Source organism: Corvus kubaryi, unplaced genomic scaffold (assembly GCF_017639235.1).
Source record: "Corvus kubaryi isolate FWS band 111438036 unplaced genomic scaffold, C.kubaryi_AGA036_p1.0 37301, whole genome shotgun sequence".
Taxonomy (NCBI): domain Eukaryota; kingdom Metazoa; phylum Chordata; class Aves; order Passeriformes; family Corvidae; genus Corvus; species Corvus kubaryi.
Window position 1 is genome coordinate 1,239,714 of NW_024581094.1, and position 25,413 is coordinate 1,265,126.

The 25,413-nt window shown below is 55.5% G+C and overlaps 4 protein-coding genes across 6 annotated transcripts in view; 1 reads left to right on the top strand and 3 right to left on the bottom strand.

Annotated features, from left to right (window-relative positions):
• PSMD3 (proteasome 26S subunit, non-ATPase 3) lies at positions 1 to 5,356 on the bottom strand. The gene is made up of 12 exons (XM_042027945.1): positions 5,128 to 5,356; positions 4,041 to 4,231; positions 3,169 to 3,306; positions 2,857 to 2,993; positions 2,580 to 2,770; positions 2,296 to 2,399; positions 1,579 to 1,693; positions 1,247 to 1,366; positions 1,068 to 1,171; positions 693 to 848; positions 550 to 600; positions 1 to 453 (listed from the first exon to the last, which is right to left on the bottom strand). The coding sequence occupies exons 1-12, from the start codon at positions 5,297 to 5,299 to the stop codon at positions 376 to 378; spliced, it is 1,557 nt and encodes a 518-aa protein (XP_041883879.1). The 5' UTR covers positions 5,300 to 5,356; the 3' UTR covers positions 1 to 375.
• Positions 5,357 to 6,472: 1,116 nt separating this feature from the next.
• Positions 6,473 to 12,245, bottom strand: GSDMA (gasdermin A). Of its 2 annotated transcripts, none has more exons than XM_042027947.1 (11): positions 11,720 to 12,245; positions 11,516 to 11,619; positions 10,386 to 10,650; positions 10,027 to 10,222; positions 9,609 to 9,774; positions 9,443 to 9,536; positions 8,988 to 9,041; positions 8,589 to 8,743; positions 8,242 to 8,392; positions 7,486 to 7,559; positions 6,473 to 7,347 (listed from the first exon to the last, which is right to left on the bottom strand). In XM_042027947.1, exons 3-11 carry the CDS (start codon positions 10,603 to 10,605, stop codon positions 7,111 to 7,113), a joined length of 1,347 nt encoding a protein of 448 aa, XP_041883881.1. In that variant the 5' UTR covers positions 10,606 to 10,650; positions 11,516 to 11,619; positions 11,720 to 12,245; the 3' UTR covers positions 6,473 to 7,110. The 2 variants fall into 2 exon arrangements, with proteins under 2 accessions (XP_041883881.1, XP_041883880.1); XM_042027946.1 differs by having other exon boundaries at positions 11,516 to 11,643.
• Positions 12,017 to 25,413, top strand: part of LRRC3C (leucine rich repeat containing 3C) — an 18,218-nt gene continuing 4,821 nt past the window's right edge. The window contains exon 1 of the mRNA XM_042027949.1: positions 12,017 to 12,027. The gene's annotated coding sequence lies outside the window, so the exon portion shown is untranslated. The remainder of the gene's footprint in view (positions 12,028 to 25,413) is intronic.
• Positions 12,454 to 23,896, bottom strand: ORMDL3 (ORMDL sphingolipid biosynthesis regulator 3). Of its 2 annotated transcripts, none has more exons than XM_042027953.1 (4): positions 23,821 to 23,896; positions 17,941 to 18,141; positions 16,565 to 16,716; positions 12,454 to 16,446 (listed from the first exon to the last, which is right to left on the bottom strand). In XM_042027953.1, exons 2-4 carry the CDS (start codon positions 18,112 to 18,114, stop codon positions 16,311 to 16,313), a joined length of 462 nt encoding a protein of 153 aa, XP_041883887.1. In that variant the 5' UTR covers positions 18,115 to 18,141; positions 23,821 to 23,896; the 3' UTR covers positions 12,454 to 16,310. The 2 variants fall into 2 exon arrangements, with proteins under 2 accessions (XP_041883887.1, XP_041883886.1); XM_042027952.1 differs by lacking the exon at positions 23,821 to 23,896 and adding an exon at positions 22,113 to 22,218.

Genomic DNA, 25,413 nt, shown 5'->3' on the forward strand with positions numbered 1-25,413 from the left:
TGGTGTTTTTCCATCTTTTATTTTAAAAGTCATAATTGAAGTTTAACAAAGTTTGACCCCGTTGTTGTTGTGGGAGCCGGGGGGGCACCAGTGGAGACCCCACTCCTGCTCCCTCCAGCCCCACTCCCCTCGCAGCCCCTCTGGCATCGGCTCCGATGTCACCACAGGGATCCTTTTAAGGATGTTTATTGGGGAGGGGGGTCCCACCACAGGTGCAGGTGGTCAGGGGGTGTGGGCCCAGGGAACCCCCTGTGTCCCCTCCCACAGTACAGACATGCAGGGATTTATAAAAGAGGGGTCTGGGGGGGACGGAGGGCCCTGCTCAGCCACCATCTGTCCAAGGGACAAATAAAAAAGTACAGCCAGGGCCCAGGGTCACGGAAAACCGTCGTCATCGTCCTCTGCCATCTCCTTGGCAAACTCTAGGTCCTGCTGCTCACGCTCCCGGCGCTCCTGGAAAGCAAAGGCCAAGGTTGGTGGCAGGTGGGGACAGGAGCCACATCCTTCCCACAGCCATGGTGGCTGCAGAGAACCCTGGTGAGATCTCACCTCTGCAGATTCCAAGTCCTTGTTGTAAGATTTGGGTGGGAACCTCATGGCCTGGAGAAAAAGAAGAGGAGGAGGATGAGCTTGGAGCTGAGCCAGCCCTGAGCCGTGTCCTGCTGTCCCCCCCAGCGACACGCTGTGCTCACCTTCACAGACATGTTGTGGATATCGAGGCAGAAGGAGATGCGCTGGTGGAAGGCCAGCTGGGGCTCCCGTGTGGAGTAGATGTCGATCATCTCCTTGGACTGGACGTAGCCCTTCTCGTGGTTGATACTGGCCTCGATCACGCCGTCCCGGATGGCCTGTGAGCCCGGGCACGGGGCAGGGCATGGGGTGTCCCCGAGGGCTCGGGACACGGCGCACAGAGCGGGGATGCGGCGCCCTGAGTGTCCCCAGTTCTCCCTGGAGGAGCCTCAACCCAAACCCAGGGGCATTGCAGGGAGGGGTGTGGGGGATGGGGCAGGGTGGGGGGCTGTGGGCACCCCAGGACCCCAAAAGGATGGGGCTCGCTGTGCTGGTACCTTGGCAACGATGAACTCGGCGTCCTCAGGGCTGTCCAGCTGCAGCTTCTGGGCGATGTCGGCCAGGGAGATGCGGGAGTAGGAGAGGCTGATCATGCGGACACCTGTGGGGAGAAGGGAATGGGACGCAGCCCCCCAGGCCTGCCCAGCCTGCAGAGGGTCCTCAAACACTCTCCTACCTGTCTTGATGACGTTGTGCCTCAGCCGAATGATCAGGGTGTAAGTGCCATCAGCCTGGAACTTGTCCCCAAACTGGTCAAGGACTTGGTTGAACTTAGCCAGGTTCCCCGTCCTGACAGCTGGAGGGAAGAAGGTGGGAATGGGGGAAGGAGAAAGGCTGGGGAAAGTGAGTCAGGGCTGGCTGACTTCCTCCTTCTCAAGTGGCATCTGCATCCAAGTCCCATCAAGGGGAGAGAAGAGAACTCCCATTGGGTCCCTTCCCACTCAGGATATTCCATGATTCTCTGACACTGCGGGAAGGACAGAGACAGGCAGGGGTGGGCAGCCATACCCTGGGTCAGCAGGAAGTAGGGCATGAGCGAGCGCTTGAGCGAGGGCTGCCGGAACTGGAGCCTGTCCGGGATCTCCCCGAGGAGCAGCTCCACCACAATGAGCAGCTTGTGCACCTGGGGCAGAGTGAGACCCTGAGTGAGTCCCCACAGGGCCTGAAACCATCCCTGGGCACCCCAAGAGGTCTAGCACCCATCCCCATGGGGCACACGACCCCAGGAGAACCATAATTTGTTCCTGTCCCTGTGGGGCCTGGAAAGTCCCAGATTTGTCCCTGGGAAGTTCCAAACCTAGGAGGCCCCACATCTGTCATCCCTGCAGGGCCCAACACCCTGGGAGGTCCCAAATCTGTCCCTGTGGGGCCTGACCCTGAGAGATCCCACACCTGTCCCTGCAGAGCCCAACCCTGGGGGGTCCCAGATCTCATCCTGGAAGGCGCTGAGCCTGGGAGGTGCCAGGACTGTCCTCGTGGAGCCCAACCCTGGGGAGCCCTGGACCTGACCCTGGGAAATCCTAAATCCCAGAGGACCCGAGTCCATGGAGGCTGACATCCAAGGAAGCCCCAAACCTGTCCCCAGGATGTCCCAAAGCCGGGAGGTCCTGAACCAAACTCCACGGGGCTTGACATCCCACAAGGTCCTACATCAAACCCTGTGAGATCCCAACCCCGAGGGGTCTCAGACCCAGTGCAGGGGGGTCCTGCCCCCTCCCCACTCACCGTCTGCTTGAAGCCGACGGCCGTGTGCTGCGGGGCCTTGCGCAGGGCGTTGGTCATGGTGCGCCGCGCCTCCGAGTATTCCAGCTGGATGGCCTTGATCCGCCCTGCGCCCACACGGGGCGGGTGGGGAAAGCCACCCAGTGAATCCAACCCGACCTACACGGATGGGGCTCCAAATCCTGCCTGGAAGCCCCACCTCCAGCTGCTCAAAGAGGTTCTCTGAGGAACCGGAGCCCTTCGGTGCGGGGTGCCAGGAGCCAGGGCAGGCACCAAGCCCCTCTCACCTGTGTAGTACAGGTACCGAGCCCACTCGTTGTTGTTGGCCTGCTCGGGGAACACGGACTTGGAGACGAGCTTCTCAGCCTGGTCGTAGAGGTTATAGTGGAGGTAATTCCTCAGGAGCAGGTTCAGGAGCGTGGCCTGGCCGTCGGCGTCGTGGCGCAGCGTGGCCGTGCGGAGCCGGGCGTGCAGGAAGCTGCAGGGTGGGACAAGGAGTCAGCGAAGAGGGAGGAAAACAGGGGGATCATGTTGAGGGACAGCCCCCCACAGGCCCCATCCCACCTCCGGACCACGTCGAGTTTGTTCAGGAATTCGTAGATCCGGGAGTGGTAATAGTAACACTTGGCCACCACCAGGTCCAGGGCCCGGCGGTTCTGGGAGCTGATCTTCTGCATCAGGTCATCAGACACCTTCTGAGCCTGCAGGAGGGGAAGGGAGGTCAGAACAGGGGGATTGATCCTGGGAGGGGCAGAGACCACCCGGGCTGTGGGGCTGAACCTGGGGCGGCACCCAAACACTGAGGGGACAGCGTGGGGCAGGGCCAGGGGGTCCCCACCGAGCAGGAGCGCTGCGGGGGCAGCTTGGGGGTCTCACCTCGGGGTACCTCTTGCTGTTCATCAGGTAGATGACGAGCAGCAGCTGCAGGTAGGTCTCCACCTCTGGCAGGAGAGGGGCTGAGGCTGCTTTCCCCGTCCGTGGGCGGAACTGCAGCTCAGCTTCTGTGTCCATGGACTGAGGGGAGAGAGAAATGTTGGATCTCTGTCCCTGTGCAGAGACAGCTCTGCTCCAGGTGTGACAGGAGCATGGCCAGGGCTGCAGGGACCTGTCCCTGCTCACACATGTGTCTGAGCAGAGGGGCTGCTCATCCCCAGTGTCCCCAAATCCCCCTGCCCTGTTCCCTCCTTGGAGAGGGAAACAATCATTGAATCCCAGGCGGGTTTGGGTTGGAAGAGATCTTAAAGTTCACCCAGTCCCACCTCTGCCATGGGCAGGGACACCCTCCACTAGACAAGGCAGTTCCAAGCCCTGCCCATTCTGGCCTTGAACACTTCTAGGAATGGGGCAGCCACAACTTCCCTGGGAAATCCATTCCACTGCTTCACTGCCCTCACAGGGAAGAACTTCTTCCCAATAGCTCATCTAATCCTGCTCTGTCAGTGGCAAGCCACTCCCCCTTGTCCTGTCACTCCAAGCCCTTGTAAATAGTCCCTTCTCCATCTCTTCTGTTGCTTCTTCAGATACTGGGAGGCCACAGTGACATGACCCCTACACCTTCTCTTCTCCAGGCTGAACAATCCCAATTCCTTCAGCCTTTCCCCACAGCAGAACTGCTCCATCCCTGTGACCATCTTGGTGCTTCCTCTGGATTCCCTCCTGCCCCTCCACATCCTTCCTGTGCTGGGGGGTGTCACCAGAGCAGGGCAGAGGTGACAGAGCAGGTGTCCCTTCCCCACCCCTGTCCCTACCTCCTCGAGGAATCCAAGCAGGAAGTCCCTGACAGTGCAGTTGGAGGTGAAGAAGCCGTGGATGGCCTTGTGCAGCACGTTGGGATTGAGGCGGCGGGAGGTGGAGGGCAGAGCCCGCAGCGCCCGCAGGACGTAGCGCGGCTCCTTCCCCGACACCGCCTTCTCCAGCTGCTTCACGTGCTCCTTGATGTCTGCGGGGGCACATGGACACCCCTCACCCCAAATCCTCTGCCAGGGGCACCCAGGAACAAAGGCAGGGCTGCCCCCTCACCCTGTCCTGCTGTTCTGGGGTCCCTCTGCCCATGGCCTTGGTGTCCCCAGTGACCTGACCTGTCCTCAGGGCTGTCCCTGCCTGGAGCAGGAGGCTGCTGAGACCCTTCCAGAGTATTGTCCCTCCTCCCCAAGGGCTCCAGCCTCCATCTGCACCCCCATGGGGTCCCACCACAGTAGGGCTGCAGCTCCCCTGCCGCTCACAGCCTGTCCTCCCAAAACACACCCTCTCCCTCACAGAGCTGCCCCAATTCCTTTCCACAGTAATCCCCTCCAAAACATAAGTCCATCTCCCATTCTTCAGTGACTGCCCCCAAAACCAACCTCCCCCCTTCATTTCCCTCACAGACTGCCCCAAATACCCTTCTCCACAGTGTTTTCCCCCCCCCAAAACACACCTTCCATCTCCCTTTCCCTCTCTGTGCCCCCCAAACCCCTTATCCCATAGTGACACGCCCCCAAACACAGCTCCCCTCTCCCCTTCCTACACGGTGCCCCCCAACTCCCCTTCCCAAAAGTGCTCCCCCGTTCCTCTTCCCCTCAGAGCCCCCTCCAACTGCCCACTCCCACACTGATCCGCCCATTGCCCTTCTCCAACACCTTTCCAGCCGCTCTCCCACCCCCCTCAGGTACCTCCACCCTGACCCCTCCCCAGGCCCCCCAGGGCTCCCTATAACCCCCCTCAATCCCCTTCCTCCAACATCCCCCCTCTCAGGGGTTCCCCCGACCTGTCCCAAATCCCTTCAACCCTCAAGACCCCTCAGTTCCCCCCCCCATCTCCACAAACACCCTCATTACAACAACACCCCCCCCTCACCCTCCAACGTGATCGCGTCCAGCTCCCGCTGCGGCTGCCGCTCTCCGGCCGCCTCGGGGGCCACCGGCGCCGCCTCCTCGTGCATCTCGACGTCGGGGGGAGCGGGCGGGGGTCCCTCCGGGGGTGCCTTGGCCTTGTCGCCGCGGCGGCGGGACGCGCCGTCCTGCTTCATGGCGTGACACTGCACAACGGGCCGCCAGGCGCGACCAGCCGAGCGCCGACCGACACACGATCGTCTCCTTCCGCCTTTCGCTCGGCCGTTTCCGCCGTCGCTCGGGTTGTTCCGCCTCGCTTTCGTATATTTCAGGCACCGCTCGGAGAGTTCCGCCTCTCTCGCTCGTGGAGTTCCGCGACGCTCTCGGGTATTTCCGTCTTCGCTCGCAGATTTTCGCCACGTTCTCGGGAGTTTTGGCCGAGACCTCTCGGAGGGTTCCGGCATCGCTCGTGTTCTTTCGGCTCTCTGTCTCGGGGATCTCCGTAGAGCTTTCGGGTGTTTCCGCCCGGTGCTGAGCAGTTCCCGCCTTTTGGGGGCGCGGGCGAGGGGCACTGCTTCGCTGAGGCGGAGCGCGAGGTTCCGTGAGGGGCCGGGCTGGGGACAGGTCGGGCATGCCGGGAGGAGTCCCGTGCGGGGCCACACTGGGACCAGAGATCCCGTAAAGGGTTCCGTGAGGGGCCGGTCTGTGGTGGGGGACCCCGCGAAGGGTTCTGTGAGGGGCCATGCTGGGACCAGGGATCCAGAGAAGGGTCCCATGAGGGTCTGCACTGGGGCCAAGTCGGGGATCCCGTGAAGGGTCCCGTGAGGGGCCTCACTGGGACCAGAGATCCCGTAAAGGGCTCCGTGAGGGGCCATCCTGGGACCGGGAATCCTGTGGAGGGTCCTGTGTGGGTCTGGGGATCCGTGAGGGGCCGGGCATCCTGTGAGTGGTCCGGTGAGGAGGCGGGGTCGGGGCTTGGAGTGGGGGTCCCGTGAGGGGCCAGACTGGGTCTAGGGGTCCCAAAAGGGGCCGTGTTGGAGCTGGGAGTTCTGTGAGGTGTCTGGTCTAGGACTAGAACCAGGGTGTCCAGTAAGGGTTCCAGGTTGGGGCTGGGCTCCCTTTGTAGCTGCTGCAAGGCAGAACCTGGCCCCTGGTGCTGGAAGTGCTCCTGGAGCTGTCAGTGTCCAGCCAGGTGAGCAGTGCTGCCCCTCGCCTACAGGGACCCTTCCAGGGCCCTGCAGCCTGAGGGACCCCCCGACTTCACCCCAGGGCTAAGTGCCCACATTTTTGGTACAGCATCCCAAGCTTGTCAGATGTGCTGTGGGACCAAAACCACACAAAATTAAGAAATTGACTTTGAAAACACCCGGTTGCTTAGCAAGAAACTGATCTTTATTTATAAAGTGATAATGAGAGGATGGTTGCTCTGAAGTGCTGCCCGTGTCCCTCAAGCATCTCAGGGACAATGGCAGCACTGGGAGCAGGGAGGTGTTGCTGAAACCTCTGGGATTCCCCAACCTTCTGGCCACCAGCAGTTCACGGAGCCCTCAGTGAACCACAGAGGGACCAGGGAGAGTCACTCCTGGTGTTTCCTTCTGGCATTTGTTTCCTCTGCCTTCCCTTTCCCTTTCCATTTCCCCTTTCTCTTTGCATTCCCGTCCACTTCAGGTTTCCTATACCCTTCTCTTTCCCATTTACTGATTGCAGAAGCGGCAGCAGCATTTTTAGGGAAGTAGGATTACACGAGGCATCACAGCCAGGCCTGGGATTCTTTGGGCTTGTGGATTTTCCCACTGTCCCTCTGCATTCATGGGGAGATAGACAGACAAATCCCCTTGGATATCCAGCCCTTAGCATCCATAATGAGTTTTCCTGCCTTAAATTTGCCTTTCACAGCCAAAGTATCCTTGAGCATGAATAAGGATGGAATTGGGAGAGAAACGTGTCTTGTCATCAGAGATTTTCCAACATCTTGAGGAGGTGTTCCCTAGGCTGGGCCAGGTACCTCCTACTCCAAGCCACTCAGGAGATTGAGGGTATACAGGACCACAAACAGGGCTGCCATGGCCTCGAAGGGCTGATCCCTAGGGACAGCTGATCCATCTTCCTGGAGCTGCACTCCACTCATCTCCACCAGGGCCATGGTTAACAGCTGTTCCTCCTTGTGTGGGAAGGAGAGCAGCTCAGCATCCACATGGAAAGGCTCCTTCCTGTTCTCCAGGTCGTGTTTCAGGAGGTTTTCAACCTTCACAGCAACAACAAAAAAAGCAAAATCAGGATTTTAATCAGTAGTCAAGTTGTGACATCAGTATGGAAATGTTGTTAGAATTAACATAGCCCCCGCCTCCCCTTGAAAGGAACCAAGTGTGATGTGTGTTCTCACCAGCTCCAGCTGTTGGGACACAATCTTCCTTTCCAAGGATTCCAGCAGCAGCAGCAGCTGATCCTCCAATAACTCTGCAGAAATAAAGTGGGTTTGGATCCAAAACCACCCACCAGGTGTTGGAGTTTCTGGTGTGATAGGGATGGGAAAGAGTGAAGAGGATGGGAAGGGTGATCATTTCTTGTAGGAAATGCCCATTTGGTCAAAAGTTCTCTGGATGTTTTAATAGAAATGATTTGTGCAGCCTCACTGTGAGAGTGATACGGCTGTTTGTCACAGAATCATGGAATATGGAGTTGGAAGGGACCTACAAGGAGAATTGAACTCCCATCTCTGCACAGGACACTCCCAACTGTCCCACCCTGTGCTGAGAGCAGTGTCCAAAGGCTTGTAGAGCTCTGTCAGCCTTTGGGCTGTGCCCATCCCCTGGGGAGCCTGTTCAGTGCCTGACCACCCTCTGGGGGAAGAACCTTCCCCTGCTATCCAACCTAACCCTCCCAGACACAGCTCCAGCTGTTCCCCGGGGTTCTGTCCCTGGTCACCAGAGCAGAGATCGGAGCAGCCCCTTGGGAGGAAGCTGTGACTGCACTTTGAAGGAGCCCTGGATGGGTGCAAAGGGGGTTTCTCTCGTTTCCTCACCGTGGGACTCAGATGTAGATTCCACTTGAGGAAGAGTAAGAGAAGAAGGAAGGAGGGAATGGCAGGACTGGGCATCATCCCTGCCTTGATTTCCCTCTTAAAGTCCCAAAGCCTCACCATGCAAAGCGTCAAAGATGTAGGTGATTCCCTCTGCCAGCTGAAGGAGAAGATCTCTTGGAGAACGCTCTAAGGTGCTGAACAGGTCTTTTAAGTCTGGGCTCTCAGTTTTCAGCTGATAACCATCATTTTCCTCAGGAACTTCTTCCATCTGTGGGGGGACAAGGAAAAGAAATGTCAGGATTTGGGGGCAGAGGCTGCTGCTTGTCCAAAGCAGGCAGGTGTGCCGAGTGAGGGGATTTTGGATGGACAGTGGTGACACAGGACAGGTAACTTGTGGGGCAAGAGGTGTGGTCCTGGATGTGTCTGTACTTATAAATTGTGGCAGCAAGAGAAGCTTCACTTACTTTCTGGCTGAGCTCTTGTAGGAGGTTCTTGTCCCTCATCACAGTTTTAATGGTGTTTAAGACTATGAGTAGCAGGTCAGGAGACAACTCGGGGAAAATTCGGCAGGAGTATTTAACTTCTCTCAGCACTACTCCTAATTTTCCTTGTGAGGGACCTGCAAACCAGAAGGGATCCAAATCTGTCACTTCTGAACCAGGAGTTCACGGGCATCTCTAAATGCAGAGTTGGAAACACTAGTATGAGTGTTTCTGAAGCAATATGGAATTCGGGCAGTTGTGATGTCTCAGGGAAGAGGCAAATGCATCACTCCAGGTGGTTTGTTTTATGCTGGGAGATTCCATCTTACCCAAAGCAGGTAAAAGTTGTGCAAGTGGAAGCTGTGAAAATACATTACTTACCATCAGCTACGTAATCTGCCCTTCTCATGGCTTCTGCTGGGAAATAATCCAGATCTGCAACAGGATAAAAGGGACATTTATGGTGTTCTACACCAGCCTTCCCACTTGTGGTCACCCACCCAGTTTTCTCCCTGGCTCTTCTCTTCTGAGTAGAAAAAGAAAAGAAATAACCCAAACTCTGCTCTGTGTGCAGTTTATCAACAGGAGCTCTGCAGCTCCTGAAACACAGATTTGAGGCTTCCTTCTTTCTTTACTGACCCCTCCCCAAACAGCATCTTTGACCTTGCATGGGTTATCTGACCTTTCCCAGGTGATTTCTGTTCCTCACACTGCCTCCATCTCTTTGCAGACAAGCTGCGGGTGGCTCTGTGGCTAAGTGATACTTCCTAAAATGTTCTTCCTCTTGTGCACTGTTTCCGGAATGGAGAAATTGGTCATTTCTGGAAGTTGCTTACCCCATGCTCCATCTCTAATGTGTAGCTGGATGGTCCTGAAGGCCAGGGTGCAGCCCTTGGGTATGACTATGCTTTGTTTGTCCTCCTTGGTGCTCTGGATAAAGAAAATAACTTGTTAGGACACCTGAGTGCAGGTGTCAGGGAAGGGAGGAGAGAGAAGCCAAACCTGTGCACAGAGCGTGCTGTAAAATTTGGCCTTGAAGCCCCCGTCTGCCTTGGTGGATTCCTTGTAGACGGTCTCCTCTGAGGCTTCGAGGATTTCAGTGACCACGTATAGGTGGATGTCTGTTCTCCGTAGCTGTCGGATGAAGGAGTGATCCATGTTGATTTGTCTAAAGGAGAAAAAGGATGGGAAGGGTCTGGAGCACCAGGAGCGGCTGTGGGAGGTGGAGGGGCTTAGCCTGGAGAAGAGGAGGCTCAGGGGGTATCTTGTCACTCCCATTTCCTGTCAAACCTGTCCTAGTTAGACAGAGTTCCTGCCCTAAGGTCTTAATCTTAGTTTTAGGCTGTTGAAAACCCATTGTTGACCTGTTGTGGGCTGGAGGAGGTGACTGGAGTGTGTGTGCTCCCTCATCATTCCTTACCTTTCTCTTCTCAGTGCCTCCAGTGATTCCAGTGATACACTCTTCTTCTGGGGTTTGATGGAAAACACCTTGGACAGAGAGGCAGCTCCTTTCAGCTCTACACTTGCAGGGTCAAAAGAGATGCTGAGACCTCCATCAGCTTGATCAGCGCTGACTTTTGTGAGAGTAAATTGGCTGGAATCTTGATGGAAGGACACTGAAATAATTCCATGCATTATGTTAAACAGGATTACACAGACTCAGCACTGTAAGGATAGCACCCACAGGAAAGCTGGAACATGATACAGTTCAGCCATAAATGACCCAAACACATGATCTATGGAATTTGTGAACTTCAGATTGATAAATTTGGGCTTTACCTATGCTTTTACCATCTTCTCCAGGCAGCAGCACATCATCCAGTGTGAACCCTGTCCGCTGGTAGTAGGGAGCTGGGTGAAATATGGTTTTTGATTTGCTTTTTTTTTTCAGTAGATAGAGAGGCCTGAAGTGCTCATTGTCTGCGATGCTCTCGACAGGGACCAATTCTTTGCTTGGATCCATTTGTTTTACAAGGAATTTGGTGAATTTTTTAAACATTCTGCTGTGGCTGAAGTTTTGAAGCAAAGCCAAGTGGATTTGTGCCTTGGGAAAGAGGCAACACAAGTTAAGGCAAATTACTTGAAATAATAGCAGGACATTGCAACAAAGTGTTACTTTAATGTTTAAGATGATTTCAAAATAATGACTCAACCCCCCCCCCCCCCCATTGTCCAAGGACACAAGTTTCACAGGGTTGTTACAGGGAGTGTTTGGAGAGGAAGCAGCAGGAGCTGTGAGTTGTTTGGTCTTGTCCCCGTTTGCTGATGATCCCCAGTGATTGTGCAGAGAGAACGCAGCTGGCAGACTCTGAGGGTGCTGCTTTTGGGGGCAAATGTCCCCCAAAATAGAGAGAAATCACAGCCCAGCCTCCTTGGGCAGGTCCTGGTGGTCTGCAGGGGAGAGCTGCTGTTTGAGGGCCAGAAAGAAATCCCCGTTTGTTTTCTGACACAGCTTGTTTTTATCAAAAAGTTTCAGTTTCGCTTTTCTGGTTTTTTACGGGATGGAGCTGGGGAGGGGAAATTGGGTAATCCAGACTGGTTTGGGTTGGCTGGGACCTTAAAGCTCATATTGTTCTCCCCCTTGCCATGGTCAGGGACACCTTCTCTATCCCAGGTTGCTCCAAGCCCTGCCCAACCTGGTTATGGACACTTCCATGGATGGGGCAGCCTGTTCTGGGGTCTCACCATCCTCACAGGGAGGAATTTCTTGCCAATATCCCATCTAACCTTGCCCTCTTTGAGTTTAAAACGTTCCAAAGACAAATAGCCTTGTGTGCTCAATGTTAGTAGCACTTGCAGGACTCATTCCCTTAGAAGTGTCCAAGAAGAGAGAAAAACTAAACGAGCACTTGACAGAGAGTTCCCACCAACCCTCTCCCGTACCCAAAGCTTTGGGATTATGCACTTGCCTGTTTGTGGGGTGGGAGGTGTGCGGAGCAGACCACAGGGCTGGTGAGGTGATGTGACCTCTGGAGAGCAGCAGGACTGGGGAGAATCTTCTCAGTCTTCCCTTCTGCTCAGCGATGTGGAGTGTTTGCTAAATATGGGAGCTGTGAGTTGCACAGCTGGCAACCCCACAAACCCCCGGCAAAAAGTAAATTGATTTCTCTTACCTTGCTCACGGCGGGCTCCCCAAAGCAACTCCTGGGCAGGGGGAGTGTTAGACCTGATCCATGCTGTAGGATCCCTGGCTGTTCACAGCAGCTTATCAGGAGTTGTTCCCAGCTGTGAGGTTACTTCAGCAATTTTACGTCCTCATCACCAGTGTTCCACTTCCACAAATTGGCTGTTGCTTGCGTCACTCTTCCTTTTAGTCACTGAGCGGAGTCTGTTATAGGGGCTGTGGATAACTCAAACTTCTACAGATGCAGGAGATGCGAGTGCACTGCTGGAAGTATGTCAGACCAGATTGCACAGGAAGGTGCCCCCACCCCTGGCAGCAAAAGGGATTGCATGGGCTTTAAAAGGTCCCTTCAAGCCAAACCATTCCATCCTTGCATGATTCAACTTTATAGAGCCATGTAATGTTGCCCTTCTTTTACAGATGGAGAAATGGACTCAGGAGGGGATATTGGCAAGAAATTCCTCCCTGTAAAGGGGGGTGAAGCCCTGGCACAGGTTACCCAGAGAAGCTGTGGCTGCCCCATCCCTGGAAGTGTCCAAGGAGAGATTGGACAGGGATTGGAGCAACCTGGGAGAGTGGAAGGTGTCCGTGCCCATGGCAGGAGGCAGGAATGGATGAGCCTTAAGGTGCCTTCCAACCCAAGCCATTCCGTGTTTGCTGGACTCATAGCCATGCTTGTTTAACAGCAAAAGCCACCCATGTGAAGATTCCAGGAGGCAAGTGCAAGTTTTTACCTGAATAGTTCACTTTTATTAGTCTCTCTTAGAATACTGTACAAAGGAGTAATAAAAATATTCACACTTTTATTTTAGAAAGTTCTCTACATGAGACTCCTGTATCCACAGCAAAAAGAAGGCTATTGGGAAAAAAAACCCTAAAACTTTGTACAGAACATTCCTTTAAAAAACCCTCCCAACTAATTCAGCTGATTTAACTGATCCAAGGAGGGTATGGACACACCAACACTCGCATGCTTAAAAGATATTCTAGGCAATGATAAAGCAACATAAGTCACAAGGAGGAATATTAATGTGTTAACCCACTGCTGTCCCCTCCTTGAGGGCCAGTACCGAGCTTCTAAAAACAACCCCAAATTGAACAGTAATTCAAACGTAAAAGTACTCAAGAATTAAATAGCCCTCCATCTAGTTTATTTTAAAGGTTTTTTTCTGCAAAGGTTTGGACTGTTTGCCAGCCTGGTAGCTCTGTGAAACAACTCCCAAGCCAGGATTGCTGATTCAGGAGCATCAGGCTGGGAGGACTTGCTGGTTTTCCGAGTGTCCTGGAGCAGGGGCTGCCGTACCCCGTGGATACATGCGTAGTGCTGACAGTGGCTGAGGAGGCTTTGCCCAGTACAAGATGGGACAGGCTGCTGCCAGCTCCTGAGAAGCATTCCAGCCTTTCAAAAGCTTTTCTCCTTCATTGCAGAACAAAAGAGAAAAGTACCTTCTTACCAGGAATTGTTTCTCTGTCACAGGAGATTTGATCTCTCCAGGTGAGAACTTGCCCTGATCACGATGCAGGACAAATGTGAGAGGAAACCTGTCAAGTGTGGTGTGATCAGAACCCCATTTAAAATCAGTAATGATCAGTTATCTCCTCCATGCAGGCACCTGGGGAAAACTCCGCTCTCAAAGAAGGAGCTCTGCTCACGTTTTGTTTCTCCTCCCACAATGTGGCTTCACCCCTGATCTGTCCCCTGCCAGGACACGTCTGACCACCCCTCAGCCTGCCCACGCTGTCCTTTCACTTCAGACTGCCTCAGGTACACCCAAGAACGGTGCTTTAATTACAATTAACTTACTGCTTTTTAGTTTTAGTTTAGTTTTAATTGATCCTGACACCTACCCTTAAGCCAGGATCTTCAGAAAGATTCTACCCGATGTGTAATTGTTCAAACACTTATTCATCATATATAGATACTTAACTCTCCACAACAGAACGTGAAATCTTTCTTCAACTCTCTCCTTTCCATATGTCTCCTGTTTCCATTTATGTTTCCCTTGATTGGATTCACTGAGTCCAAGTTAATCTCAGTTATTCCATGGGAAAACACCACACCTGTGTTGTAGTGTCACGTGACTCCGGCATCGGCTGTTATGATCATTTGTGTGAAGGAGAGAAATAAAAAAAAAGTTTATTTGTTGCTAGGCAAAGCCTTAATTACAAGTTTGGGGCTTTAGGCTTTAGAACCTGCTTGTTTGAGAAGCTTATAATCCCATTCTGCATCTCAGTTGATCTTTAATTTAAAGAAACAGGGTCAGATGTCCAAAGTGTCCACAAGTAATGTGTTCAAAGCCACAGCTGTCCTAATGCCTTCAAGGAGACTCTGGGAATTGTTGTATCAAAAAAAGCCGATCCCTTCAACTGATAATTATTCTAAATTTACAGTTCTGTGATGTGCATATGCTTAGAAATACCCAGCATATGTCTGTCTGTGAGGAAATGTTTGAAAGCATCTAAAGACTGTTTCTGCTGCAAAAAAGATGGTTTTCCCCTATTGTCCTAAGACAATAATTAGTTTTCTTTCGTTTCCCCTGGAGATGGAAGTGGTGTCTGGGCAGACACTCAGGTCTGTTCAGCACCACAGTCAGCATTTCAGGTCCAGCCTCAGCCACCCTGCCAGGACCTGCCCCCCTTGGAGTGGCCTTTCCTGCAGGAATACTGCTCATGTCTGTGTCATTTCCCAGCTGATTGATGAAATATCTCTATTTTGATCACAATTATCATTGTCTAGTAGCTTAAAGAGCCGATAAGGGTAAAAGAGTACCTCAGCTAAAGCAGCAGCTCTTCTGTCCTGGGTTTGAAGGTTTAACCTGCCCATCAAGGAAGTTGCACATCTGTCAACACCCTGGCGTCCCAGCCAAACTCTCTTCTCCTTCTACCTGCTTCTACCTCCTTTTCACTTGAATTTCCAATTTCAAACATATTAGGGAATGATTCTCCCTGCATTCCAGCAGCCCTCTGAGGTACACGCCGTATTTTCCCTTCCCTGTAGCAGTCCCATAGGAAGTCTGAGAGAGAAGTGAAGCAACTTGCCTAAAATTATGCATAGAGTAATAACAGATCTGAAATTCCCCCTTCCATATCCTATGCTCAGAACATCCAAAACCTCAAGACTCTCCACGATGGACTCTAAAGCTGGATTTGCTACTGCAGGGGAAAAAAAAGCAGATTTAAAAGATTTATACCATTGTCAAAAAAGGTGAGACATTATAAGCACTAAGACAACAAAAATACAGGTTTTCGTGGGGTTACAGGGGAAGACTGAGGGAAAACCCATTCCATTTGGGACACAACGCAAAGGAAAAACAGGTAATTCTGATTTTCAGTAAAACAGTAAAAAGCTGTCTCAGCCAGGAAACCTAAGCCTGCTTTATTTAGGTGGTAATTTTAGAGGGAAAAGGCTCAATTTTGTTCCTCTGTGAATGTATTATCAGTGACCCATCAACTCCTTCTGCTGGTCAATTCATCTGCTGCTGGTGCTGCTGCTCACACAGCCCTTGGGCGTGGAGCTGAGGGACAGATTTCCAGGTAAGCCAGAAATCCAACCCTCGCTTCCCTTGAGTCCATGGAGAACTGGTAAATCCCAGTCACATGCACTTAAGCCACCAAGGAGCTGAAGTGAGGAGACAAATTCCAATGAAATCAAGGATGGCTGAGTGCTTGATTAGAGCAATCAGCCCTCCTCCTGTACCTGTCCATCGTCAGCCTCTCCCACACCTGTCCATGTCCATGTTCCAAGGAGCTCCATGGCATTTGTTGTTGGTTAATAAAGAACCTGTCCCCAGCCCTTGATCCAAATGCTCACTGAGCCCCTGGGCACTTAAAAACAGCAGGTTGGGATGGGGAGAGGAGTTACCTGGGCAGATTTAGGCATAAACTGAAAATAATGGGCATAATTTAGGATCTATCCACCTTTTCCCTGGACCACACGGATGGTGCTGTAGGAAACCAAAAGCTTTGTCAAAATGGAGGTCATTCCTTCCTGGGCTGTTTTTAGGAAAACAACTTCCCTTCTCAGCGGTGTCAACGATTGCAGAATAAAAATTTGTTGTTCACTTCCCCCTCCCACTTCCTACCTAAAACTGGAAATCAGACCCCAAAACAATCCAGTCCTGGGAAAGTCTGGCTGTATCCCTTTGGATTTCCCCCATGTTCTGCTCAAAGCACCCAGCTTCAGGAAGGGAAATGTATTTTAAAGTGCATTTACCACAGCAATAGTACCAGCACTAAAAGCTTTTCCGCTCATCCCTATCCTCGTCATTCCACGTCTGGAATAGATGAGACTCTTCCCAGAATTCATCCTGTACCTCAAAGTCTCAGTGGTTTTGCATCTACTGATGACCCTGGGATAAGAGAAATCCGGTGTTGCGCGTCCTGCTCCGCACTAAACTACTCTGGAGCTGGTTTGGATTTATTGGGCACGAGGATCCAGCATGCAGAATGTGTCTGTTGGGATCTGCATTTAAACAGCCGCTGCGAAACCACATCCAGTCTGCGTGAAGGAGGAAACGGGGCTGGAGAGAAGGAATCCTCCCTTTGCCCCGCTCCTCCGCCATCCGCTCCAGCCATGCCGCTCAGTACTTGTTGATCCCAAAGATCCGGACTCCGTGGAACTGAGGCAGTTTGGGGATCAGGACACTCATGAGGGAGATGGTGTTGATGATGAAGTGTATCCGGTCATACTTGGTGTAAAAGCTGGTTAGAAAATACCTGGAAAGAGAGGGTGGAAACAGAGGGAAAGCTGTGGCATTCCATGTGTTTGTCTCCCGGGACAGAGCAGTGATGGATACTGGGACACGAGGCAGCTCAGCCACCCCAGAATACTCACAGGACGATGGGCATGATGGTGAGGAACTTGCGGGAAGCGGTGAACTGGACTCCATAATCCATCTGCTCCCAGTGCGTGAGCAGCCGGGCCTTGCCCTGGTCCGGGGTCTCGAAGGGGGTTCCCTTCACGGTGTGCAGGAAGATGTACATGCTCTGCAGGACACACAGCGTGAGGCACACGGGGCCCCGCATCCCAAAAACCCCAGATCCAGGGCAGCGGATCTGGGAGCTTGCACCCCCGCGCCGTTCCACTAGAGGGATGTGGCGCTGCTGGAAAACCCGGAGCGGCCAGGGAAGCAGGGAAAGGAGAGTTGGGAAAGGCCGGGGCAGCTCGGCTGCTCCATGTCAAGCCTCTCGCTCGGCTCCTGGGTGTGAGCCAAGGAGGTGGTGGCAAGATTACAGCCCTGGGATCTCTGCGATCGGGAGATTAGCGCCTGCCTGCTTCGGCACGGCGGAACGCTCCCCGAAAACATGCTGGGAAAAGGTCTGTCACCCCCTGATTACCAGGGGAACACAAGTCAGAGACAAAGAGTCTGGCTACACCACAGATCCAAAGTACAGCCACTCCTGGCCTTTAAATGCCTTTTTGTCCCCGGAACTTAAAGCTGCAGGGAAGATGGATGAGAAGCCGGCGGCTCATGAGCTGAGCGCTGAGCAACTCCAGTTTGGGGGTTTGTGGTTGTTTTTACCCCCTGAGCAGCTCCAGTTTGAGGGTTTGTGGAGGTTTTTATCCCCTGAGCAGCTCCACTTTGGGCGTTTGTGGAGGTTTTTATCCCTCACTGGTAATAACTTATCATGAGGGTCCTCAATCCCTGTCATTTTTGTCTCTGGAATATTCCCAGGCTAAGATATTATTTAAAATAAAAGATACACAAGCAGTTGCTCCATCCCTGAAGTTTTTTGTCCCCTGTGCCCAAGGGGACCTGTGTGGAGATTTGATCTTTAGAGGAAGAAATCAGTTCCTGGACCAATCTTTTACTTTAAGCAGAACAAAATCTGGGAGTTAATACTGTTTTTTCTTAACTCTCATGAAGCCAATTCAGGTTTTACCAACCCTAGCGATGTCTTGCCAATATCTGGGGCCTGTCACAGACCCCTTTGGGAACGGGACACGACGAAGGACTTGCCCTGCAGGAAATGAATTCATGTTCCTTCTGAGCAGCCTCACCAGCTGTTGCTGCCTCACCTGTACCTGGGCTGGATTTAAATCCATGACCCAGAGGCACCAGTACAGGCTGAGGGCTGGAGGTTGAGCAACTCACCCAGCATCTTTGGAAACACAAAAGAATTGTTTCAACAGGAATCTCAGCAGATTGCTCAGAGGAACAGCTGGGCCAAGGTTCCCCTTAGGTGCCCCAGGTCACGCCGCTCCCTTACCAGGTTGTGGATGATGTTGGTGAGAGTCCAGACCACAGGGACGCTGAAGAAGGGGATGCTCAGGAGCACGACGTGCAGCAGCCCGATGCCCAGCACGTAGGACAGCCAGATGCCGCGGCTGTTCATGACTCGGGTGTTGGGGTTCACCTCGCTGTGTGCCGTTCCCACGTTCATCCTGGCTCTCGTGGCTGATGGGAGCCCCTGGAACAGAAACACTGAGGTCAGAGCCTGGATCCAAACTGCTCAGCGGGGCTGAGCACCGGCTGGTTGTCAAGCAAACCCAAAATCTGCTGTTTGCTATAAAAATCCCAAGTCAGTTCCCTCCTCTGCCCCTCGTTATAGCCATTCTTAGAGCTGACGTCGCTAACTCCGGGAGTGGTTGAGATTTGGGAATTATGTGTGGGAAGCTTGTCTGTGACAGAAGCTACTTGTGATTTGAGATGTTTTCCTGGAGCCGAGGTGTTGAGGTTCAATCCCACGATTGCCTGACAAAACTCAAACCAATACTTTTAAGCACTTTTAAATCCTCATTACACTGTTAATCATGGAAACACACAGCACAGGAAGCTTCCTGCATGTTTATGGAGTCAGCATACCTTAAACTTGGGAAGGGAACACAGTATTTGCAGAGGAAAGGCTCTGTATCAACAGATCTCCTAATTAATTTAACTACATTAACAGGGTTCTGCACAGCTCGGCGGGTTTGCTGGTCTCCTGCTCTGGCTCACGTGTTTTGCCTTCAGATGTAAGACTTACAGAGGGGAAAAAAAGAGGAACAAAAAAAAAAAAATTGCCCCCCAGCGAAGGAATGAAATTCTTCTTGAAGAACGTAAAAAGCAAAAAGGGAGAGATAACAGGGCAAAGTGCCTTGGGAGGATGTTTCAGGAGGAAGAGCTGTGGAGGAGTTGGCCCTTCCCCTACCTGGAAAGAACAGCTGCCACGTAGGAGGAGCACAAAGATGGTTTTCTGGACAATGCCAGGAAGGAGAGGAAACAAGAGAGTGTCACCCTCTCAGAGCAAGTCCTTGGAGTGGTGCCCCTGAGACAGTGAAGGTATCAAGTGGCTTTTTGGACTGACACAGTGCCAGTGGCAGCAGGTATTGGTCAGCTCCCAGGCTGGCTGAGAGCAGGAGAGCTCTGGCTCACTGGTATCCAGGGATTACAGGAAACAGCACAAACTAAACCCACTGTAAAGCTGAGTGTCTTCACACCAAGATCAGGGAAATTCTTATGTAAAATCATCTTTGTGTCCCATGGAAGCGGAGTTTGATGAGATGATCCAGTTCATCCTCCTTGGCTACAGGACCCCACGGTGAGGGCTGTTTCCTGATGTCTGGCCTCGTGGCTTTGCTGTTGCTTCCCACAGCTGGAAGCTGTGTTGCTGTTCCCTCCAGCTCTCCGGAGGCAAGCCCGAGCCAGATCCAACATCCCACTCTCCTCGCTGCCAGCTGTTCCCAGCTCCCTCGTGGAGCACTGGGCCTGGCTTGCTTCAGGAGCTGACTCCATCCCCGCTCCTGCCCAGGGCTGGGACTCACAGCCAGCCTCTGCTCCACAGCTCTTGGAATGCTCCAAGTAACTTGCAAACCTCTTCCATCCACACAGGCGGTTGTTGCTGCAGATCCTCACCTTCCTCTATCAGGGAGCTCATACCTGAAGAAGGATTTTGTTTCCAGGAAAGAGGCTGCAGGTCTGCGGGGTGCTCACTCCCTTGTTGCCCACCCTCCAGCTCACCAGCTTGTGGATATTCCAGAGAAAAGCCCAAAGTTTGGTCTGGAAACAGGACTGGGAGCCAGAGCTCAGCACTTCACCCCTGGCAGGGGGAGCAGCTCTGTCCTAAACCTGCTGCAATTCCCAAGTGCTCTCAGAAGGAAAACTGGGGGTTGGGGTGAAGCATAAATGAGTCAAAAGAAGTCAGATTGTTACAACAACAAAAAGCAAAACACCCTATGGAATGTGTAAACAGGCGTGCTGAGAGCCAGACATGGGAAATAGTTCTCCTGGATGTTGGGTGAACAGTGTCCAGTCCTGGGAGGAGCTGGAGAAAATGAGCAGAGGTGTAGGAAAAACATGACCTGCAAGGACAGCTGGAAGGAAACGGGTTTGTTTAGTCTGGAGGAGGCTGGAGACAGGCGTGAGGAACAGTCGGATGCTCCACAGAGAGCTGTGCCTGTGGGGTTCCAGCTGTGCAGCAGGACAAACCACATGGCTGGGTCTTGGAGCGACGCGGGGGTGCAGGAGGAGGGAAGTGGGAAGGGACTGTCCACAGAAAGGGATCCTTGCTCTCGCTGGAGGCCTTAAAATCTAGTTTCATCAGCAATTAAAAAACTTCTCTCCAGGAATCTTTCCTGAAGTGACATCGTTATCCAGAGGCTGTGGAAGCTCCCTGCAGCCACAGGTGCACACGGCCGGTGCTGTGGAATTTCCAACCACGAGTGTAACTTCCAAAAACTAAGGAGCAGCGTGGACTTGGTCTCCTCTGCAAACGAGGGCAGTTGCAGACCCACAGCTGGGTGGGAAAGGGCCCAATTTGGAAGCTGTATGTGAAACAATTCTCCTTCCTGTGCCTCGGTTTCCCTTCCTTGTAAAATTAAGAATTAGAGGGGTGGGATGCTGCAACATACGAGAGGTTAATTCATTCTTTCAGGAGATACAGACATTGCTGCAATGAGGGTGATTCCATGTCTCCAACTCTGTCCTTCCCCACCTTAAATATTTCACCAGCTCTGCCCTGGGCTGTGCAGCCCTTGGCCCAGCTCTCCTGAATTTTGGATTGCACAAGCCTGGCTGAGGGCACACGAGTTCCCAGAGCACTGTCTCTACCCTCATCCCACATCCCATGTTTGCTTTCTAATTCCACACCAGGATTTGTTCACCTGCAGGACAGCAAGGCACAGCCCACCATGGGAAGGACTCCAGCACCCCGCTTCCCAGAGCAGCTGCTTCCAGGCTCTGCTTTCCCACTCTTTTTTGGGACACAAAAGCCTGAATGTTGCACCAGGCTGAGGGTGAAGGTCAGGGCTGTGCTGACATTGGACAGTGGCCATCCAAGGAGGGGAAAAGTCGGAGCTGTGGCCAGTGGCAAAGGGCACAATGTGGCGGTGGCGCTGAGCCCTCCCTCTGCCTCATCCTGCCTGTCCTGCTGCCTGTCCAGGGGCAGCTCCTTCCTCACCTTTGTCCCCAGAAAAGTGTGACCACCATCTGCTCCTGTACCCTTGCTTAACGCTTGAACTTGATGATCTTAAAGGCTTTTTCCAACCTAAATAAATGATCCTATGATTTGGCAGTGCCGTCACCCTTCCCCAGGGATTGCAGGATCATGCTCCGATCCTGGCACCCCACTGCAGGATCTTCACTGGGCTGGTGAGAGAAGGAGGGCTCAGGTGCTTATCTTGATCTTGAGTGTTCCCAGACTGCAGGTGATGAAGATCCCACACAGATCCAAATCTCTGGCAGCAACAGCTGCCACCTCCCAGACAAATCCTTTAAACCCTTCTTTGCCGAAGGCAACGGATGAACCAGAGTACGGAGGACATGGGGGACCCTGGTGAACTGGGCTGTGCTGGGAGGCAGGTGCTGGGTGAGAGGTGAGACTGGGACCACAACGCTCCGTGTCCGTCCAGCCCGGAGCCGTGTTGGACATGTCTGAGCCCCAGCGCTGCCCGGTTCCTCCTCGGGGGGCCCGGGGCTGCCAGAGTCCCGGAGGGGACACGGAGAACACGGGGACGAGGACACACGTGAGCCGCCCCGGCTGAGTGCGGGGGTCCTGCCCCCTCGGCCTTTCCTCATGGATTTAACGGGAAATCTTGGACACGAAAGAAAGGCCGAGCTTGGGCTCCTCCGGGCGCACATGGGGTCCCAGACCCTACTTTCCTCCCCGTTTCCCCGGGACGGGACGGTGCCCTGGGAGGCCGGGGCAGGACCCGCTCCCGGCCGGGCTCTGCACAGCGCGACCACCCCGTGGGGACCCGCACGACCTAACTGGGACCCCCCACTCCCACCCCGCCGCTTCCCAGCTCCATCCCAGCACCCGCTTCTCCTTTTTGGGGTGTTTTCCTTTCGGGCCGGGCCCATGCGAGGCACCTTCCCCCGGCCCCGCCGCGGGGCTCGGCCGCCGCCGCCCCCTGGGAGGGCTGAGCCCCCCGGTCCCGCCCCACGCCCCCGGACCGCACTCACCGCTCCCGCCCGGTCCGGCCCGGCTCGACTCGGCAGGGCCGGCGATCGCTCCGCCGCGCTCCCGGTGCGCTCCCGGCGGCCCCTCGGCCCGCCCCGCCGCGGCACGCCGGGAGCTGTAGTCCGGCAGCACCGGGAGAGGCGGAGCCGCCATGGGAACCGGCGGGAGCGGCTCCGGGAAGGGGATCGGGGGCTCCACCAACCCCCGCTCCGCGCACAGAGAACCCCAGACCCGGCGGGGTGCGTCCAGCCTGCCCGGGGAGGTTGGGCTGCCCCCCAACCCTCCCCCCGCCTCTCTTTCCCAGGGGAAATACGAGGGTGGGGAACACTGGGGCAGCTTCCCTAAGGAGCTGTGGCTGTTCCATCCCTGGAAGTGTTCGAGGTCTGGTTGGACGGGGCTTGGAGCAACCTGGGAGAGTGGAATATGTCCCTGCCCATGGCAGGGGGTGGGACTGGTTGATTTTTAAAGTCCCTTCCCACCCAAACCATTCTGATTCCGTGATACCGTGAAAATCCCATCAGCAGCATTGTGCAGACAGCCCGGGCAAGCCGGCAGCGCTGCAGGACACCCTGCCAAGGTCGGGGCTGGGAGCGAGCGCAGGATTCCAGCGCTGGAGCGCGGGGGGAGACCATCTGGCTCTGCTTTTGTTTGCACAACCATCAAAGCTCATCGCGTGGGGCTGGCACGGCCCACGGGTGCCGCAGCCATCTGTGCAGGGCTCTGTGTGTGCCTGCTGCCGGCTCTTCCAGCAGCGGAGGGGCAGCGCCGCAGCCACTTTGGGCTGCAAACCCCCTGCCCGGAGATGAGCAGAGCCCCTGGCTGTGTGCGGAGCCCGGGCGCGGCGCTCCCGGCTGCCCGCGGCGCACATGTGGCTCTGCCGGTGCCATTCGCACTCCCCCGACCTGGCACAGACACTTCCGCTCGCCACAGCCCGCGGTGGGTTTTGGTGTTGGCCCAGGTGGAGTCACAGCGACGTCGAGGTTCCCTGAGTGCCCCTGTGCCTCCACTCTGAGCTCTGTGTCCTGACCCTGTCTGCATCCATCAGGCCTTGGCTCCAGCCGCACATCCTGACTGGGCACGGCGAGGGCACAGAGACCCCGCGGGCTGCCAGGGCCGGGGCTGCCTGGGTGTCACAGGCTGGCACCGTGTTGCTGGCAGGGCACGGGGGCACTTGCCGGATCCAGAGCTCAGCAGTGTCTGCTTCCAGAGGGCTTTGGACACGGAGAGACGCACATGTGGGGTAAAGCAGATGAAAGGCCGCTGATTGCCACCCTGCGGAACCGCGTTGTCCCTGCCCGGCTCCTCTGCGGTGCCCTCTTGGCAGGGCGCGGTGCGGGGATGCCGGCGTGCGGAGGCGGGGGATCCCACGGGATCCGGTCCTGCTTTGCAGGAGATCCACGCACGCACAGCAGGCTCTATTTTTATCCTGCTCCTGCCTGACTGAGCAGCTCCCTGCGCGGTGACATCTAATTTAGCAGCTTCCCCGCACCCCGCTGGCTCCGCACGTGAGGGGGAAGCACAATGCAGCAGCTATTTTTAAACGTCCATAAATATTCATCCCTCTCCGTGATGCAGCAGCCGCCGCTGCCGGTGGAGCGCGGGGGGGACCCGACCCGCTCCCTGGGCTCCCCACACCGCGCTCACCCACCCAGGGAACACCGGCACTGGGGGCGGGGAGTTCCCTGGGGGGATCCTGCCCCATCCGCTCACCGGCAGCTGCACCCGCGTTCACTCCGCGCTCAGGGGGGCCGTTCCCGTGTGGATTCCTAGGCCTCGCTCGCTCCCAGCCTCTCCCGGTGCTGGGCCGTGCTCAGCTCCCACTCTGCTGGCTGCCGGTCCCGCTGCCCGGTCGATGCCGGTTATATTTAGCTCCGTGGTGGCAGCGAGAAGCCGGTGCCAGCTATTTTTAGCCATCCTGCGGTGGGAAGGGTCCGCGTGGGTCGTGCTGCACTGCAGGTTTTGGGCTGGTGGGTGCCGTGTCCTCCACGTGAGAGCCCCGTGGGGTACAGCCCTGGGGCTGCTCCCACTCCCGGATCTGTGCCCTCTGCCGGGATCACCCGCCACCTCTCTGGGTCCCAGCTCAATCCCCCCGTGCACCTGCCTGTCGCCTTGGTCCCTCGGCCCCGTCCCGCGGCGGGTGGCTGTGTCATCGGAGCAGCCACATCCCAACATGCCCATCCCTGCTCCCGCTGCGTGCACAGCTCCCCGCAGCACTGGGAATGGTGATGGGCAGCACGGGGCTGCTCCGATTCCTGGCCGAAGGGGGAGATGCCAGAGAAGTGCTCGAGAGTACCAACTGTGGCTGCCGACTGCTGCTTGCCAGCCTCCCGGCCGTGTCCCGGGACAACCCTGCCCGGTGACTCCGGCACCGGTCCGGCGTCGGGCTTGGCTCCGGTCCTGGAAACATCGAAAAGACCCCTAAGATTATCGACTCCAACCAGTAACCAAGCACTGTCACCTTCACCACTAAACTACGTCCCTAGGTGCCACATCTACACGTCCTTAGAGCACTTCCAGACCCAGCAATGGCCGGGCCCCGGCGGAGCGCAGGGGGCTCCGGGGAGTGCGGGGGTCTCTGGGGAGCATCTGTCCGTGGCCGTGTCTGGCTGCCGTCAGGTTCCCTTTTCCTAATTGAGGCGAGATCCAGGCCAGGCGCCTCCTAACCGGTTTATCCTCCCGCAGCAGCGGGAGAACGTCAGTGCCCGGGGCCGGGCTGTCCCGCCGCGGAGATCCGCGGCTGGGGCAGCGGGAGCCGCGTCCCTCCCGGCGGCCCCGGGGCCCGGTAACGGCGGCCGCTCTCCATGGTCCTGAGCCAGCCTCGCCGGTGCCCCGGGGCGGCGAGACCCCGAGCCGCGGCCCAGCCTGGCGATCCCCGGCCCGGGAAGCGGGAGGCTGGGCTGGGGACCCACTCCGGCCCCCCTGGATCTCACCCCGCCTGGTGCCGCCGCCGCGGGTCGGGTTTCCCCGAGTAAGCGATGCCGGTACAGGACGGGGGGGGCACCGTGACCCCGCCGGAGTGGGAGTAGGGGTGTCCTACTCCCCCCCGAAGAGCTGGGGAGGGGATGAGGGGATTCCTGGGGGGTTGCGGGGGCAGCACCGGGGGGCGCCGAGGGCCCGGGGAGCCGGGAGGTCTCCCACCGGAGTTCGGAGGGGACGCGGCAGGGCGGAGGCCATGGAGTGCCCCGGGACGCGCTGGCACCAGCTGCCCCGGGATCGGAGTCCCGGCAGCTCCTCGCTGGGTCTCTCCGGTGTCTTCCCGCCCATCACGGTCTGAGGACCCGGGGCAGCGCTTCTCCCGTAGGG